General features: G+C 38.9%; 2 protein-coding genes across 2 annotated transcripts in view; one reads left to right on the top strand and one right to left on the bottom strand.

Moving 5' to 3' along the window:
• Positions 1-638, bottom strand: part of ankrd13b (ankyrin repeat domain 13B) — a gene marked incomplete at both ends in the record, with an annotated part of 43,882 nt that extends 43,244 nt beyond the window's left edge. The window contains one exon of the mRNA XM_079246759.1: positions 531-638. Within this exon, the coding sequence (XP_079102885.1) occupies positions 531-638 (108 nt within the window). The remainder of the gene's footprint in view (positions 1-530) is intronic.
• A 1,843-nt stretch (positions 639-2,481) lies between these two features.
• The window catches only part of LOC306760697 (ARF GTPase-activating protein GIT1-like), a 28,031-nt gene continuing 15,130 nt past the window's right edge, over positions 2,482-15,382 (top strand). Inside the window, exons 1-8 of the mRNA XM_079246661.1 lie at positions 2,482-2,688; positions 8,891-9,024; positions 9,232-9,344; positions 9,944-10,049; positions 12,439-12,525; positions 12,643-12,773; positions 14,545-14,639; positions 14,723-14,765. Of these exons, the coding sequence (XP_079102787.1) occupies positions 2,637-2,688; positions 8,891-9,024; positions 9,232-9,344; positions 9,944-10,049; positions 12,439-12,525; positions 12,643-12,773; positions 14,545-14,639; positions 14,723-14,765 (761 nt within the window). The 5' untranslated portion in view covers positions 2,482-2,636. The remainder of the gene's footprint in view (positions 2,689-8,890; positions 9,025-9,231; positions 9,345-9,943; positions 10,050-12,438; positions 12,526-12,642; positions 12,774-14,544; positions 14,640-14,722; positions 14,766-15,382) is intronic.

The following is a 15,382-nucleotide window of genomic DNA, read 5'->3' as shown; positions in this document are numbered from 1 at the left end:
TGATACAGCATCTGCATTGTCTCACCCACTCACAATAGGTTTGGATGCTAGTGGGAAGGTAGAAAGCCTACACAGTTTGAAGATGATAGTGCTGCACTTTGAATTTCCACAATTTCAAATAACAAAGCAATTAAACGAACAAAAGAAATTATATCAAATTTGCCATGCATATTAAATTTGCAAGGGGAGGGGGGGGGGGGTGATAGATGACACACAACTGCAATATTATCTATAATAACAAGGCATGATGAAAGAATGAATGAATTAATGAATGATAGTATTTTTTTAAAAAAACAAAAAAAAACAACTAAATAAATAAATAGTATGTAGTCTACAAGTGTCTCCCGTAGCCAACAGATGAGAATTAACTGCGCTATTACTGCCCAGGTTCCTGAATGAAATCCTGCCCAGATGGCACCCATACCAGCACCATTAATAGCAGCATGGACCCACACACCTACAATCGCTCATAATGAAACGGGCCCTTGTCTGGAAGGAGAAATGTGTTTGATCGCTCCTCCTCGTCTCACCTGCTCGTTCGTTGCCAGCTCCTTCTCCAGCTGACGGTGTTTGTTGTGCCACACGAGATAGTGGAGAGGATAACGACTCTTCTCCGGAGTTTTCTTGGCGGAAATCATCCTCTGATCATAGTTTGCCTCCTCTTCCTGCACTGTGGATTGTGAGAACACTTTTGTCGTGAATTTACCCTACAATAAAATCGAGCCTACCATCCTTCGCGGCGGTGATGCCCAAAGGCTTGTAACCTGTGTGGGAGCGGTGTATAATCCCTTAATAGTCGCTCTGCATGGAATAAAGTGCAAAAACCCGTGGTGTTGAAGAAAGGAACCCCCCCTCGCTTGATTGTCTCGGCAGATTAAGCTACACCTTTATTTCTTCATCTCTCCTCGTCCCTCCACCCGTTGCCTTTCTCTTTCTTTCTCCCCTTCCTACTCGAACACATCTATCCTCCTCCTCTCCTCCCATCCGGTGGTGGTGACTGAGAAAGATGCGCTGACAAGCTGCAATAAAATGTGCGCACACTCAGCCAATCCGCTGTCAGGAATGGTGTGATTAAGCATGTAAAATAAAATAAAATAAAATAAAATAAAATAAAAGTCACAACGCCTGGCTGCAAAAAAAAAAAAAAAAAAAGAAAAGCAAAATGAGTTAAATAAAACTCGACATCACATAATTCCGAGCAACGACAAACATACAGCTGAACAAACTAAAACAAATTATCGCAAAAGAATATACCAAAACCCATGGCTACAATACAACACAAGGGTTAAAATGAAATAATAAGAAACGCTTTAGTCACAAAAAGTTAGGCTACATTGTGAGAGAGAATAGGCCTACGCGTAAAACCAAGAGATTAAAAGTAAATAAATTGATAAATAAATAAATACACTCAAAAATAACCACAACACCAACATTGATCCAGATATATTTGCATAAAAAGCCAACAACTGTAATATCAGCTATTACATACATTTATGTACATACAGCTGTTTATTGTTGCTCATGATATGTGTGTATATATATATATATATATATATATATATATATATATATATATATATATATATATATATATATATATATATATATATATATAAATTAAAATAATTACATTATTTTCTAATTCTGGTTCAATAGAAATATTTTTTTTTTTAAAAACCCAAACAAATAAGATAATTTATTACATATCACATCACTCATAAAGTAGCATTTTGTTGAACAATCCTTTAATGTTTCCGCTACAGTCAGGTGTTTTCTGTTCCTCTCAGTCAGACTTCTGCACCTTGTTTGTTTGGCTTTTTTTTTTTTTTTCTTTCTTCAACTCAATTACATGAAAAAACAGTGTCTCATATTACTAAATTATATTTTTTCAAATGTTTAGTTTTTGTTCCTTCTTTAAGTCTTCAGTTATTTGAGTGACTTATAAATTCAGCCTTTTCTTTAATGAAAGGGTATGAATACATATGAGAACAACTCTACACACACACACACACACACACACACACACATATATATATATATATATATATATATATATATATATATATATATATATATATATATATATATATATATATATATATATACATACATAAATATACACACACACACACTCTGACATTCTCACCTTTAAGGTTGACAGGACTTACCCGTCCTGCCCCCCCATAGGTGGCTTGCAGCGTTGCGGTGTGTGTGTGTGTGTGTGTGTGTGTGTGTGTGTGTGTGTGTGTGTGTGTGTGTGTGTGTGTGTGTGTGTAAGTACGTTGCAAACTCGCAGGTAGAGAGCTGCCGTCTCTCGGTGACTCGCAGGCAGTGCAGGGACCAGATTTAATGTAGCCCAACAATGCTGGGATATGCGATTCATACACACAGGTTAACTATGTTCACATAATTTGGCTCAGGATTCGTAGTTCAGTAGTGTGCGTAGGCGAAGACACCGCTGGAAGAAACGACTATTTCAGCTCTCAGCTGGCCGGGAAAGCCGACCACACCACCCGGCTTCCGGGCATTCGGGGGCCGCAGCGGATCACGGCAGACGTCGGTCGGTTGCTCAGTGGGGAAGACGGGATATTTACATCGGCGCAGACACCCACCTCTCCATTCCAGCCACTTTCGAGATGTCAAGAAAGCTACAAAGGACAGAAGTCTGCGCCGACTGCAGTGCGCCAGGTAGGGAGGGGGGAATAAATAAAATAGACAATTGTGCTGGAACAATACATCGGGAGGGCGACTTGTTGGGCTAACAGGGCCCGAGTTACTGTCACTGTCAGAGGTTCCGCAGCGCAGGAAAACGGCCAGGGCTCCGGAGCGTCGCTTAGGCCCAGAATAAACAGTGAAATAGGCGTGTTGTCACAACGGGGAATATCTTTAGCTAACAGCTGCTCAGTGGTAATGCAACTCACAGAGCGGCTTGATACGAACAGTGATTTGATAGAGCCGCTGTGACTAGACGACCTGTTTATTCATTGAAGCGGAAGATAGGAGCGTCAGATTTGTGTTGGATTTTTGCTTGGAGACGCGTTTATTTTGATTTTCGTGACTGGGACAGACTTCTTCACCCATTAGCTTAGCTTTATTGCAAGCTGGCGAGTTTGCTCAGTGATCAATTGGCTCATTTAAACCCAGGCTAAACAAACTGATGTATAATATCTTGATTAGAATACAAAACCAACATGTAAACACTGGCGCTTCCGTGCGGGTTTTGGAGTTTTGTGTATCCAACATAGCTTAGCTTAGCTGCTAACGCTAGCTACTCTAGCTAACTTTTGCTAAACAGCAAGTTATTGGAAAGCTTATTCAGCTAACGCGTCGTCTGCCGGCCAGTAGTTTTAAATGCACCTGGCTGTCGTCTTCTGTAATTGTAATAAATTGATGCTAACTAAATAGGTTGGAATTTTATTTTATAACCATCTTATTTAAAACCAGAGTTTTGCCATTTAAGCCAAGGGAGTTGACAGGAGCTAGTTAACGCAGTGTTTTTCAACCTTTTATTTTTCACTGAAAAATCAAAAGGCACACCACAAACCTAAATGTTTGTTTTGGTTTTTTTTTCTCTTTTTAAAAGTCAATATTAATAATATAAAGTCCATCTCGTCAAACCCTTTTGAATATAAACCAGATTAACACAAGAAGGAATTTTTTTTATCTTTCACTAGGACCAGGGCTGGATTAAAAGTGCATTGGCCCCTGGGTCCAGAGTGTTCCAGGGGCCTCCTTCCCCATCGCAACATTGTGAAAATTGTAAATGATACACTGTGAAATGACATTTCTGACATCTCTCAGCCAGTAGTACCAATAGCAACACACTGGAGACTGTGGTGTAACAATCTGGCTTTTATATGCATTTTGTTTTATGTCCAAACTGCTGGTGTTTTCTCTACGTGGGCCCCACATGGTCCCCAAGTGGGCATGGGCCCCTGGGCCTGTGCCCATAATGCCCATTGGATAATCCGGCCTAGACTAGGACCTATTTGGATGAACACAGAGCTGCGTTTTAGACCAATTAGGTGAAATTGGGCAATTTCTCAGGGGACACCTGACGATCTCTCACGGCACAGTGGTTGAAAAACACTGAGTTAACTTGACAGAAGTCCCAAATGAAATTATTTGTCTAAATTATCACAAGGCTATGATAGCTGCTGTCTTTACCTGCCAGATTAATTATGTTTCTAGGTTTCTGATGGTTGGAAGTTAGTTTCACCTTGAAAAGCCATATCTGATGGAAAGACTTGATAGAAGTTATGCCAAAACAGCTTTTATACCCCTTGTCTCCCTATTTTGTTTTGCACCTCACATACTCTCATGTTTAAATCAAGATTTTCTGTTTTAGCTGCTTATTCATGTGCACATCTTTTTCAGCAGGAATTCTCTTAACATGTGCTCCTTCTGATAGTTGTGTGTAAAGCCTTGCTTTTTCTTCCAAACCTTGCAAGCTACACCTTTTACCTGATTATTACGAGTCACATTAGTTGCGGTTATGGTCTCTCTTTGTGTTTTTGTTATATCAGTCGATTTTTATAGCATTACTGACATGCATCATTGATTTGTCTTGCCTTGCTTCCCCTCTGCTGCTTTTCCCTCATCATAATCTGACAAGCTTTACCCAACCCAAGCTTGACCCCCTTTCCTTAAATACCTTAACAGCTTACAGAATAATCAATGTTCTCTATCTCTGACAAATTAATTCTATTCTATTATTAAAAAAAACAAAAAAAAACAAAAGAAGCTTCAATTTGTGTATTTTAGTTAAAGCACTAGCATAATAGAACAGAAAGCAATTTTGGGTCTCTTTGTTGTATTAATGGGCCTATTATGTGCTATATATTTCTTGTGTAATCTTCTGGATGTATGTAGCTGTTCCTTATAGCTACTTGCACACATGCAGTGTGACCTGCAAGTTGCTGACCCAGCCTTTGGTGACAGGCCACCTCCCTACCACCCAGCCTTGTATCATACAAGGGGATAACTCAAAGCCATGGTTGCCAAGCACGACTAACACTCCAGTCCTTAGTCAAGCCTCGGAGGGTTTTCATATTGCCCCATGGTAATGTGGATAGTTTATAGCAACAGTGAATCATGTCATCGCGATTGTAGTCCATTTATAAGTGATTCACTCTAAAGAATTGAGACTCTGGCAGTGATTGTATTGCCTTGCTGTTAATATTGGGCTCTATGAAATGTGTATGTCCTTCATGAATTAGCCATATAGAGACCTTACAGCAGGGCTACTCAACTAGATATTCAAGTGGGCCAGATTTTAAAATAAAAAAAAAAAAGATCAGAGCCAGTAAATAAAGTAAGGGAAAATAAATCAGTATAAATAGATAAATAAAAAAGACATTCATATTTTGAAAAATAAGTAGTTTATTAATTTTTGTATTTTAAATTCAGTCCCACATGACAAGGGCAAATGCACAAAATAAAATAATAAAAATTCCAGTCAGAGCCTATTTTTCTACTTTAAACATAAAAAGGTAATATCAAACTAAACTTCTCGATGTGGTGCCTCCTCACATTATAATCTTTAAACGACGCTACTCACTCATTACATAATAAACACATCGGTTTGGCACTCGAATGTGGCGAAAAAATAAACAAATGCCTATCAGTCCAGGCGGAGTTAAATCTGAGGTTTTCGTCACCAATTTTGTGTTGTTGTTTTTTTTTTCTTCTTCTTGGTGTGCTTGGTATATTTACCCAGGTATATAGAAGAGTTCATTGTCCATTGTTCACACTGGTGCTGTTTGGTGCCCTTTAAATGACCCCTGGTCCACTTGCATAGATACTACAGATCATTTGGAGAAGTGGGAACTGTGGTTGGCATAAAAAAATATCAAAAGTGTTTACTTGCAAGTAAAACGGGTGTGATCAACTTCCAGTGTAAAAGAACATGAACCATTGGGTAAACTAAAGGCAGAGTGTAGCTCAACATGTGTGCTGTAAAGCGTGTTGTCGTGCAACATCCTTGCTGCCTCTCCTGCTCTCATTCTGGGCAGATTCTTTTGAAAAACTATGTAAAGTCTATAAAAACAGAAACCTCATGGCTGCATGAATTTGGTGTTTCTTTTTTTGTTTGTGTTTGTGGTGGACTAGACAGCTGAAAGGAAATGATTTTGGTTTTCAGTCCTGACCAATGGATGGGCAAGGTTTTCTTTCTACTCCAACATTTTTTTTCTTGTCGGTCATTTCAGGCAATGCCACCCTTACCAAACAGTTGTAAATTTGTGATACTGTGTAGATGGTGTGGTCCTCTTACGTAAAGTCCAGTGTCAACGTGAACCGAACCAAATGAAGTTGTGCCTTTTCTAAGAAATTCCTGCCTAATCGAAACCAAATCCCCCCAGAATATCTTGGTGTGAATTCACCCTTAAGATACTGGAAGCAGGGCAAGTTCTGCGGCTGCAAAACAAGCACAAATCATAACTGCCACATGCTTTACATTTGTTATGAGATGTATGTGCTGACATATTGTGTTGCGACGTTGCTTCAGATGAAGGTTTCCTTCTGGCAGCCCTTTGAAACAGGACTAAAGTTAGGGTTTTTCTTATTGTACCGTTCAGAACTTAAACATTTGTAATTCTGACTGAGGTCTGCACTCTGAGATATAGCTCATATGTGTTTTTTTCTTATTTTTTGCAGTTTCTCTGAACATTATATGGTCTAGGATTCCAATTCCCGGAAAGAAAAAGTTGTTTTTCATTTTTTTCTCCTTTTTGAATAATCTTGTTCTCACCAAAAAACATTTTCTCCACTGTTTAAAAATGCCCTCATAACCTTTCAAAGATAGATGGGCAGCATCTGTTAATCATTACCAATATATTTGCTGCTTTGCATCATATTAAGATTAACCTGAATGCTCCAGAAACACAAACTACAAAAAAAAAAAAAAAAAAATCACACTTCCAATGATCTCATAATCAGATGCATTTGACTCATTGCACCTCGCTGTTGCTGTATGGACCCTGTCAGTTCTGTGGTTGCAGCATTTGTTTTTTTTACATGCTCTTTCTGCATTCTGGCTTCGTCTTTTCATAATGTGTAATACATCACATGCTGTTGTTCACCTGAGGTTGTATCTAATTTTAAGCTCCGCCAAAGACCAAAAAAGCTTCCGCTGTGTGTTGATGAGCAAATCCTTTGAAATGAAGAAGGATGCACTTTCCATATTGCTGTAAATGTGTGTATGTAAATAGCTTTTTATGACTTTTTCGTTATGCACCATTAATACTCATTGGATATGCTTCATGTAGGCTTAAGTGGTACTTAGTGAACAGTTGCTGCGAGTCGCCCAATAAAGCTATGCTAATAGTTTATTCAGGTCTCCTAACTTAATAGTTTAACCATCATCTTAACTCAGGAAGGCAGATGGCCAAGACTGTGGGAGTTTTGATATTTATTACACAGATTAAGGATTAAAATTGCTGTAGCCAGGCCTTTAAAGCCTGTGGGCTACTGTTCTAAACTAGGCAAATTACTGGGTCATACAAGCACTCATCAAAGCCATTTTGGATTCGCTGTTACTTTTTCTGCAGGCAAATTAATAAAAAAAAATAAAAAAAAACTTGGAAGCTTGTCATTTCATCAAATGATGGACTGTTTTAGCTCCATTAATACCCTAAGCCGAGACACTTTTATCCCAGCCTGAGAGTGACTAATGCAGATAGTGGTTATTTGTGCATAAATAACATCAGTGTTTTTTGTGATGTCTGAGTGTGTTGTTATTTGGGAGCTACTCATCGCATCATCAGGGCCCTAAGGGCGTCAACATGACTCTATGACTACACTTTTAATGTTAGCTGGGTGACATCCCGTCTTCACACAATCGTTTGTTCCTATTTAGAAGGAAGTTTTGGGTGCTTGTTACAGCTGAGAGAGTTCGCTGTTTTGTCCAGGATTTTAAAAGAATCCTGGAGTCTGCAGAGTCATCAACAAGTTAAGCGAGAGAAAAAAAGAACAAGATAATGTTCACCCTGGATTCCTGCCAGTGTTGCACCAATTACATGAAACAAATGCCAAATATTGGAGCAGAAAACTCCGACTACTGACAAAGCCAGGTGACATTTAACGTCAGTGAGGCAGTGCTCTCAAGAAGGTCAGAGCTGATTTGAGTCATCTGTTATGTCGAGGTCTTAATATTATACATGTCTTTTGTCTTGCATTTCTTACTGGGATTTGAACAGAAAAAGAAACAAACATGTTTGAGTTTAATGTGAACTCGGATCATGCAGGTAACGCACAAGGATAAGGGTCACTGTTCACCATGTCGGTTATTACGTAATCACCTGATGACCACAATAATTTTGCAGAGATGTCTCTATTTTCTTGTATAAATGCTGAGTTAACAGAAATGCCTTCATTAAAATTGGCTCATTTTAGGTCATTTGAGGGTTGACTGTTGCTGCCATTGTGACATCATTTTGTTGTAAAACTCACCACCAGCTGTTTATCTCAAGGTGACTAAATTGACTGAATTCAGATGGGTATATATTGACTTAAGTGTATGAATTCAGTTGCAGCAACACCATTTGTACTTTTTTTGTTTTTAATTCTGTTAGAAAAGAAACATCTGAACCGGTTGAGGAAGCTGTTTGTTGGATGTGCTGCAGAATGATGGTGGTCAGAGGTGGATCTTTGACCACCTAATTTCCCCATACTGGGAATGACGGGAACAACCATACTTCAATCTAATATTTATGTCACAGTGCAGTTTTATGACAAAAATCAGCAGGAAGGAATTTTTTCTGCTTGTTATCCAAAGTTTTTAGCCAACAAAAATGCATGTATTTAATTCAATTACAAAAATGCCTTATAATTAATAGGCAGTGCATTGTTTTGCATGACAGTTTTTTTCATGTGTGTCTGTTTGTCTCAGACCCAGGGTGGACCAGCATCAACCGAGGGGTCCTGATCTGCGATGAGTGCTGTTCGGTCCACCGCAGCTTAGGCCGCCATATCTCTATAGTAAAGCACTTGAGGCACAGCGGGTGGCCTCCTACACTACTGCAGGTACAGTTAAGAAATTAAAGCAAAGCAAAGACCGAGCACTTGGCTGAAAGATTCAAAACTTCCACACTTGGAGCTCTTTTTTTTTTAAATTTATTTATTTTTTACATTTTTTCTTTAAATTTGGTTTGCAAATACAATTTTCTGCTTTTTTGTTTACTTACTTTTGATGATGAGCCACCACTGAGTCAGCTCTCTGATCTTCTTCAGATGGTTCAGACCTTGGCCGGTAATGGAGCCAACTCCATATGGGAACACAGTCTTCTGGACCCTGCACAGGTGCAGAGTGGTCGGAGGAAACCAAACCCTCAGGACAAGGTCCAGTAAGTATATAACCTACCGGCTTACGATGTGTAGAGTAACACAAACACACAAATTATTCCCTCCTCTTCAAGAGAATTTATCTTGTCAGCTGCACTCAGTCTGTAATGCCTTGTTAATGACTCTTGTTCTGCTCTCATAGTGCCCTTTGCTCCATTACACATTGCGCAGCTTTTCAGGTTGAAATATCTCCAAAGAACAGTCACAAAAAGAGTAACTAGATTTGCAGGAGAAATATTTACATTAAAATTCTACCAGTCTGGAAGAACATTTTACATTATCCATTTAAGCTTCTTTGCGTTTTAACGGTATAGAAGAGGCAGGAAATAGGTTGCATCTCATCTGTTCTGTTCATTGTGACAATCACTTGTCTCTGAGGGGGAATTTCTTTACTCTCCACCAAGCTTTGTGGTTATAAAGTACAAAAATAACAGAAGCCCATACACTCAAAACTTTTACCTTGCTGGAAAGATGCCAAGCTCACAGTTCTTAACATTACAATGACACACCTCTCCACTTTTTGTCATCTTTAAAGTTGTTGTTTACATTTTTAGATTTGGATTTTTACTAATCATTTTACCCCCCCCCCCTTCCTGTTTAGTCCCACTAAGTCTGAGTTCATCAGAGCCAAATACCAGATGCTGGCATTTGTACACAAGCTTCCCTGCCGCGATGATGATGGGGTCACTACCAAGGATCTCAGTAAGGTGAGAGCTCAGTATTTCACTGCTGTAGCGTTGGATGTGCATCGTTTATGGAAATGCAGTTGTACTTTAAAAGCACAAAACATGTTCATTTTGTTTTGGAGTTATAACCAGATACATCAGGAATGAGAAACTCTTTAACCTCGTCGGTTTGCAAGCATGCTCACCATTTTTTATACTGTGTGACACAGGACAGGAAAACTGGAGGAGGCCTGAATGCTTCTGGTATTATGACATCTTTGCACACATTCAGTGGGATGTGGAAATGTTTGGACTTTTGTTTTGTTTCTGTAGTTGTTCACCAGTAGATATGGACATGACAGTAATCATGAAAATGAGTTAAAATTGAAGAAGCTCAGCTTTAATTTTTATTGCATTTACATTATTGTAATTTCCAGCTGGGATAAGTATAACATTTTTCAATTATTTCAAAAGAAAAGTACAAGAATTTCAGTTCATTAATATGTACAGATATCTTTTATAAGGGATCAAACATAACTGTGAAGAACAGGGTAGTTTGTTGAGACTCCTGCAGCGACTTTCAGAAGTCTGGAACCGACTGACATCAGCAGGGACATTTTTCTGCCCTGCCGGTGCTGCAGCTTTCCTCCTTTTTTCTGCAGGATATTTTTGGCTTTGTATTTGTCTTCAGCAGGTGAAATGTTCCTCAGTCATAGTGCGATCAGATAATTGGCCTGTTTTGTTGTGAAGACTTTGACTTTCACCTGTCCTCCAAATCTCTGGAGATGCATTCAGAGTACACTTTAGGTCATTTTTCACTAGTGATGAATAGTTTATTGCAAGTTTTGTTTATCTGCGGCTGGATTATTAATGGCATGATTATTTTCTTCCTGTCATTTTGTTGCAAGTTGATCTTAGCTTCAGTTGTCCAACAAACAATTCAGTTGTGTTAAAAAAAAATTGTTTTTGACAAAGTCAAATCTGACCTTTGAGTCTTGAGCTTGTGAAAGGTGTCGGGCATGCGGTGATTAAGTCTCAGAATTTGCCCAGGGAAGCCTTCTCTTTAAGATACGTGGATAATGACACACCTGACTCCTGGAAAATGTTCTCAAAGCCAAGTTCAGACTGAGTTCATTGTCATCAGATCATTAAAGTGTTCACACGGCATGGCGCACCTTTCTTCTGATCCATACTGAGAGTGTGTTCACACTGCAGAATTGGTCTATGACAAGGGATGTCAGAAATTCTCGAGGCTTTGGAAATAGTTTATTTATTAGTCTTATTTTCTTTCTGCAGGCTTTTTCCTCCCATGCCTCCCCTGATTCTGTCTCCTGTGCTCTCATTGGCTGCGACCCACCAAACTCTCTCTTGCCCCAGAAAATTAGACATATGACTGGAGTCTGGGATGTGTCCGCGAGCTTTTCAAATGACATCTTTTAAGCATTCACATATAAAGATTGATCACAGCCAATCAAACTCAAGTCTGCCCTGAATCTGGGCCGCTTGTCTGCAACCTCCAGCATTTTTCCGCAGTATGTCAATCAGGCTTTAAATCCTGTCCTTTTAACTTGGCTTGTAAATAGTCTTTTTAACCAGACAATGAATCCTGTGCTCAACCACCGCTTTTTCTTTTGAGTAGATTTTCAGCTTTTTTTTTTTTGTCCCAAAATGTTACTTTAACCACTTCTAACATTCCTGCTAACCCTCTGGTTGATTGTCTGGTTTTTTGCAGTCTAAAGATGGTTTGTTTCACTTGCTCAGAGATCTGCTTTGACTGCACACAGTGGGTTCATTGCAGTAGCCTCCAAATGCAGATGTTACCCTTACAGTCAACTTTAAGGTTTTTTTTTTTTTTTTTGGTTTTTTTTTATTGCCAATTTTTGAATATGGAAAAAAATGAAATAATGACTTTTACCTGCCTATCAAGCAGCTTTTGGATGATGTGAAATCTTCAAACAGGTTGTACATCTGAAAATAACATGAAATACCCAATAATTAGAGCCAAGAAACTACACATTAGGCCCATTTTCATGCAATGTGATGGGGTTTTTTTTTTGACAGTTAAATTGCAAACAAATATTGTGTTTAAACATCTTTGGGTCTAATTGCGTAACTCCATTCCCTGCTGAAGAGTAAGATGTTCAGGAATGCTGAAGAGTTTAAAATATTTATGCATGTGGAACAGCATGTCCAAGCACAAAATGTTGTTTTATTCCACCATGCTTATAACCACATGTATGTGCACTAATACAAACACACACCCACACTCCTAGTTGTGAAAACGTCCCCCGCAGGAAGTGTTTCCGGATGACACAGCAGGAAATGTAATGATCTCTGATGCAGTGGGACTCCAGCATCCATAAGAGTTAAGAGCTGCTTGACTTTCTAGTTTTTCTTCACTTCATCTCTTCTTTCTTTTTGTTCCTGCCAGCAACTTCATTCGAGTGTGCGAACGGGGAGTTTAGAGACATGCCTTCGACTCTTGTCTCTCGGTGCTTTGGCCAACTTCTTCCACCCGGTCAGAAAAATCTAATCGCTGAATTTCACCATCTAGAAATAAAAGATACTTTTTATTTGATCTTTTCTTCTGTTGACTGCATTTGTTTGTGCATGTGTGTGTCCTCTTGATGTCCAGGAGAAAGGTACCACTCCACTCCATGTGGCAGCCAAGGCCGGCCAGATCTTGCAGGCTGAGCTTCTGGTGGTGTATGGTGCAGACCCGGGAGCGCCAGATATAAATGGACGCACGCCTATGGACTATGCCAGGTAAGGATGCAGCCCTGTATGGATGATGAGAGACAGAGACTTTACTTTGTTCAAGTTGGCTTACAATTTGTGATAAGCGTGGAGAGTGACTTTGGAGGACTAATACCACATGAAACCAAGGCTGACTGAAAAACCACAAGATTTAGGATATTCTACTCTGGACAAAATTTTCTACAGCGCTTGTAAATCTATTAAAACAGAGTTTTTGACTGGGTAAGTATTTATTCTATTTGTGGAAAGGCAAATAAGGGTCATTTTATTAGATGTTTTGAACATTACAACACAGATGTCACAATGAAAGATTTGCTTTGTATGACGTTTTTCTGAGAAATAGTCACAATTTCAGTATTATCACAATTATGTGTTAATTTCACAACACAAAAATCAACTCTGAACACTTTAACTCAACAGTAAGGTCCATCGTCATTGGCAAAAAACAAAAAAAGTACAATGGCTTGCAGAAGTCTGGACTCTCTTGACTTCTTTTAGTTTATTTCTATCCTTCAATGCTAAATATAGCATCACAATAAAGCAACCAAAAAGTCCCATTCCAGCTAAACATCCTCTGCTTTGTAAATGGATAGAAAAGGGTACTGGACTTCTACCTGGACTTGGGGGCTTCTGTCTGTAAACTGCATTACAAAAACGGTTTTGTATATTTCTTTTAAACCTGAGTGGAGAATTTAGAAACACAGGGAAAAATATCCAGGTAGCTTTATGCTGCCAAAGCAGTATCACTGCTGTTTGAAACTGAAATAATACCAGATAATGATAATACTAATACTAGTTATATTGGACACTGAGGATAAAAATGGTATCTTGCTCATGCCAGCTTAACTTGACACATTGGCTTAAAGCCCAACCTAAGTTATACACAATTACATGATAAGAAATGACTTAACAACTAGTAATATAAGTGTTCCACTTGTCCACTTCCACCTAACTGAGTTTAACCCAGCATTCACCATAACATTAGCCCCTGAAGTGGGTGGTTAGCTTACATGTGGTATTTCCTTCTTTCACTACAAGTTTTATGCCCTGCTTTAGACACTGGTGGGTTGTCCTCCACAATGACACCTTGGTCTTTTTTTTCCCTTATAACCCCCCAAAAAATATTTATATATAAGACAACAATGGTTGAATCTGTTTTTGAGGGTAAAAACTCCTGACTTATCTCGGCAGGACTCTTTTGCAGCTCACATGGACTGAAAAACAGAACAATTAGTGAAGACGTTCAGACACACGCTGTTTTGGAAAATAATGATCATTGATCGTTACTATTAATTATTCATGGCATTTGATACAGCAAATAAATGTCAAAGTAAGTAATTAAGTATAACACTAATTAAGTAAGGCACTAGTCCTGAGTACAGCAGACCCGGTCCTGCTGTCACCTTTGAAATGAGTTATTCTTCAGAGCATGTAGAAAACTTACAAAACCGCTTCTGATTTGTTCAATCTGATTATTTGATTTGATAGTTAAGTTTTTTTCTTTTCATCACACCAGGTCCTGTTGGATTCATACAGTACTACTGACTTTTCTTGTAGTATTATATATTCTTTCAAATAGGTTTTGTTATGAAGTGTGAAAAAAAAAATCCCATGTTTTTCTTTTTTGTTTTTTTTTTTTCCTTTTGTCACTTTAGAAAAATTCCAAGCGGTCTCATGACACAACCCTTCTGTGCAAGTCCAAACGAATAAGTTCACGCTCAGTTTTTGTCTTTGTGTTTTGAACATCTGTGGAATAATTGCACGTATTTGTCTGATACAGGCAAGCGGGTCATATAGAGCTGGCAGAGCGTCTGGTCGAGTGCCAATACGAGCTAACAGACAGGCTAGCCTTCTACCTGTGTGGCCGGCGTCCAGGTAACCCCTTGTATTGGTTGCTTTGCAGCTTGCATGCAGAGAGATGAACCTCTGTAACGTTCTGTCTTGTTCTTTCTCTTTAGATCACAAAAACGGTCATTATATCATTCCTCAAATGGCAGACAGGTATGGATCATGTGATCTTTTTCTTTTTATGTGTGTGTTTGACTCAGTACCATCATCGCCTGGACAATTTGGCTTGGTTGCATAAAAGATCATTTATAGGAGTATAACTCAGCAGCTTAAGTTGACATTCTTCTGTGGCTGCTGCTTCTTTTTGTTGCCTCACACAAACATGAATTTGTGTTGATGTAATTTGTCACAGTGTAATTTAGATTTCTGACCACAAGGTGTCACCAAAGCATTTGGACCTCCCTCCATCCACAAAGATGCTAGATAACAAAGATGTCTTCATTAAACTTGTCCAACTACTGAATGTGCAGATTGATGTACAGATGTTTGGGGGTGTTTTTTTTGGGGAGGATGGAGAGAAGAAAATCCCAATAGTCCATTTAATGAAATAGCCGAACTCCAACACCTGTTTGCTACTGAAATGGATCTTGCTTCTGAGCTGCCGTCTAACTCCACTTTGCATCTGTTCTGTACTGGTGAATGGGTTCTCTCGATAACAACAATTTAAAGCTGTTTTGATGTGGCTTTTCTTCCTCTTCTTTCTGTCTCTTTCTTTTTCTCACTTGTTTTCTGTTCTCTCCATTTCGCTGCGCTTGGTGGAGCCAGAGCTC

This window comes from Telmatherina bonti, assembly GCF_933228915.1.
Source record: "Telmatherina bonti genome assembly, chromosome: 9".
In the NCBI taxonomy this organism is placed as follows: Eukaryota; Metazoa; Chordata; class Actinopteri; order Atheriniformes; family Telmatherinidae; genus Telmatherina; species Telmatherina bonti.
Note: the sequence above shows the minus strand (reverse complement) of the source record. Positions and strands in the feature narration are given on the sequence as shown.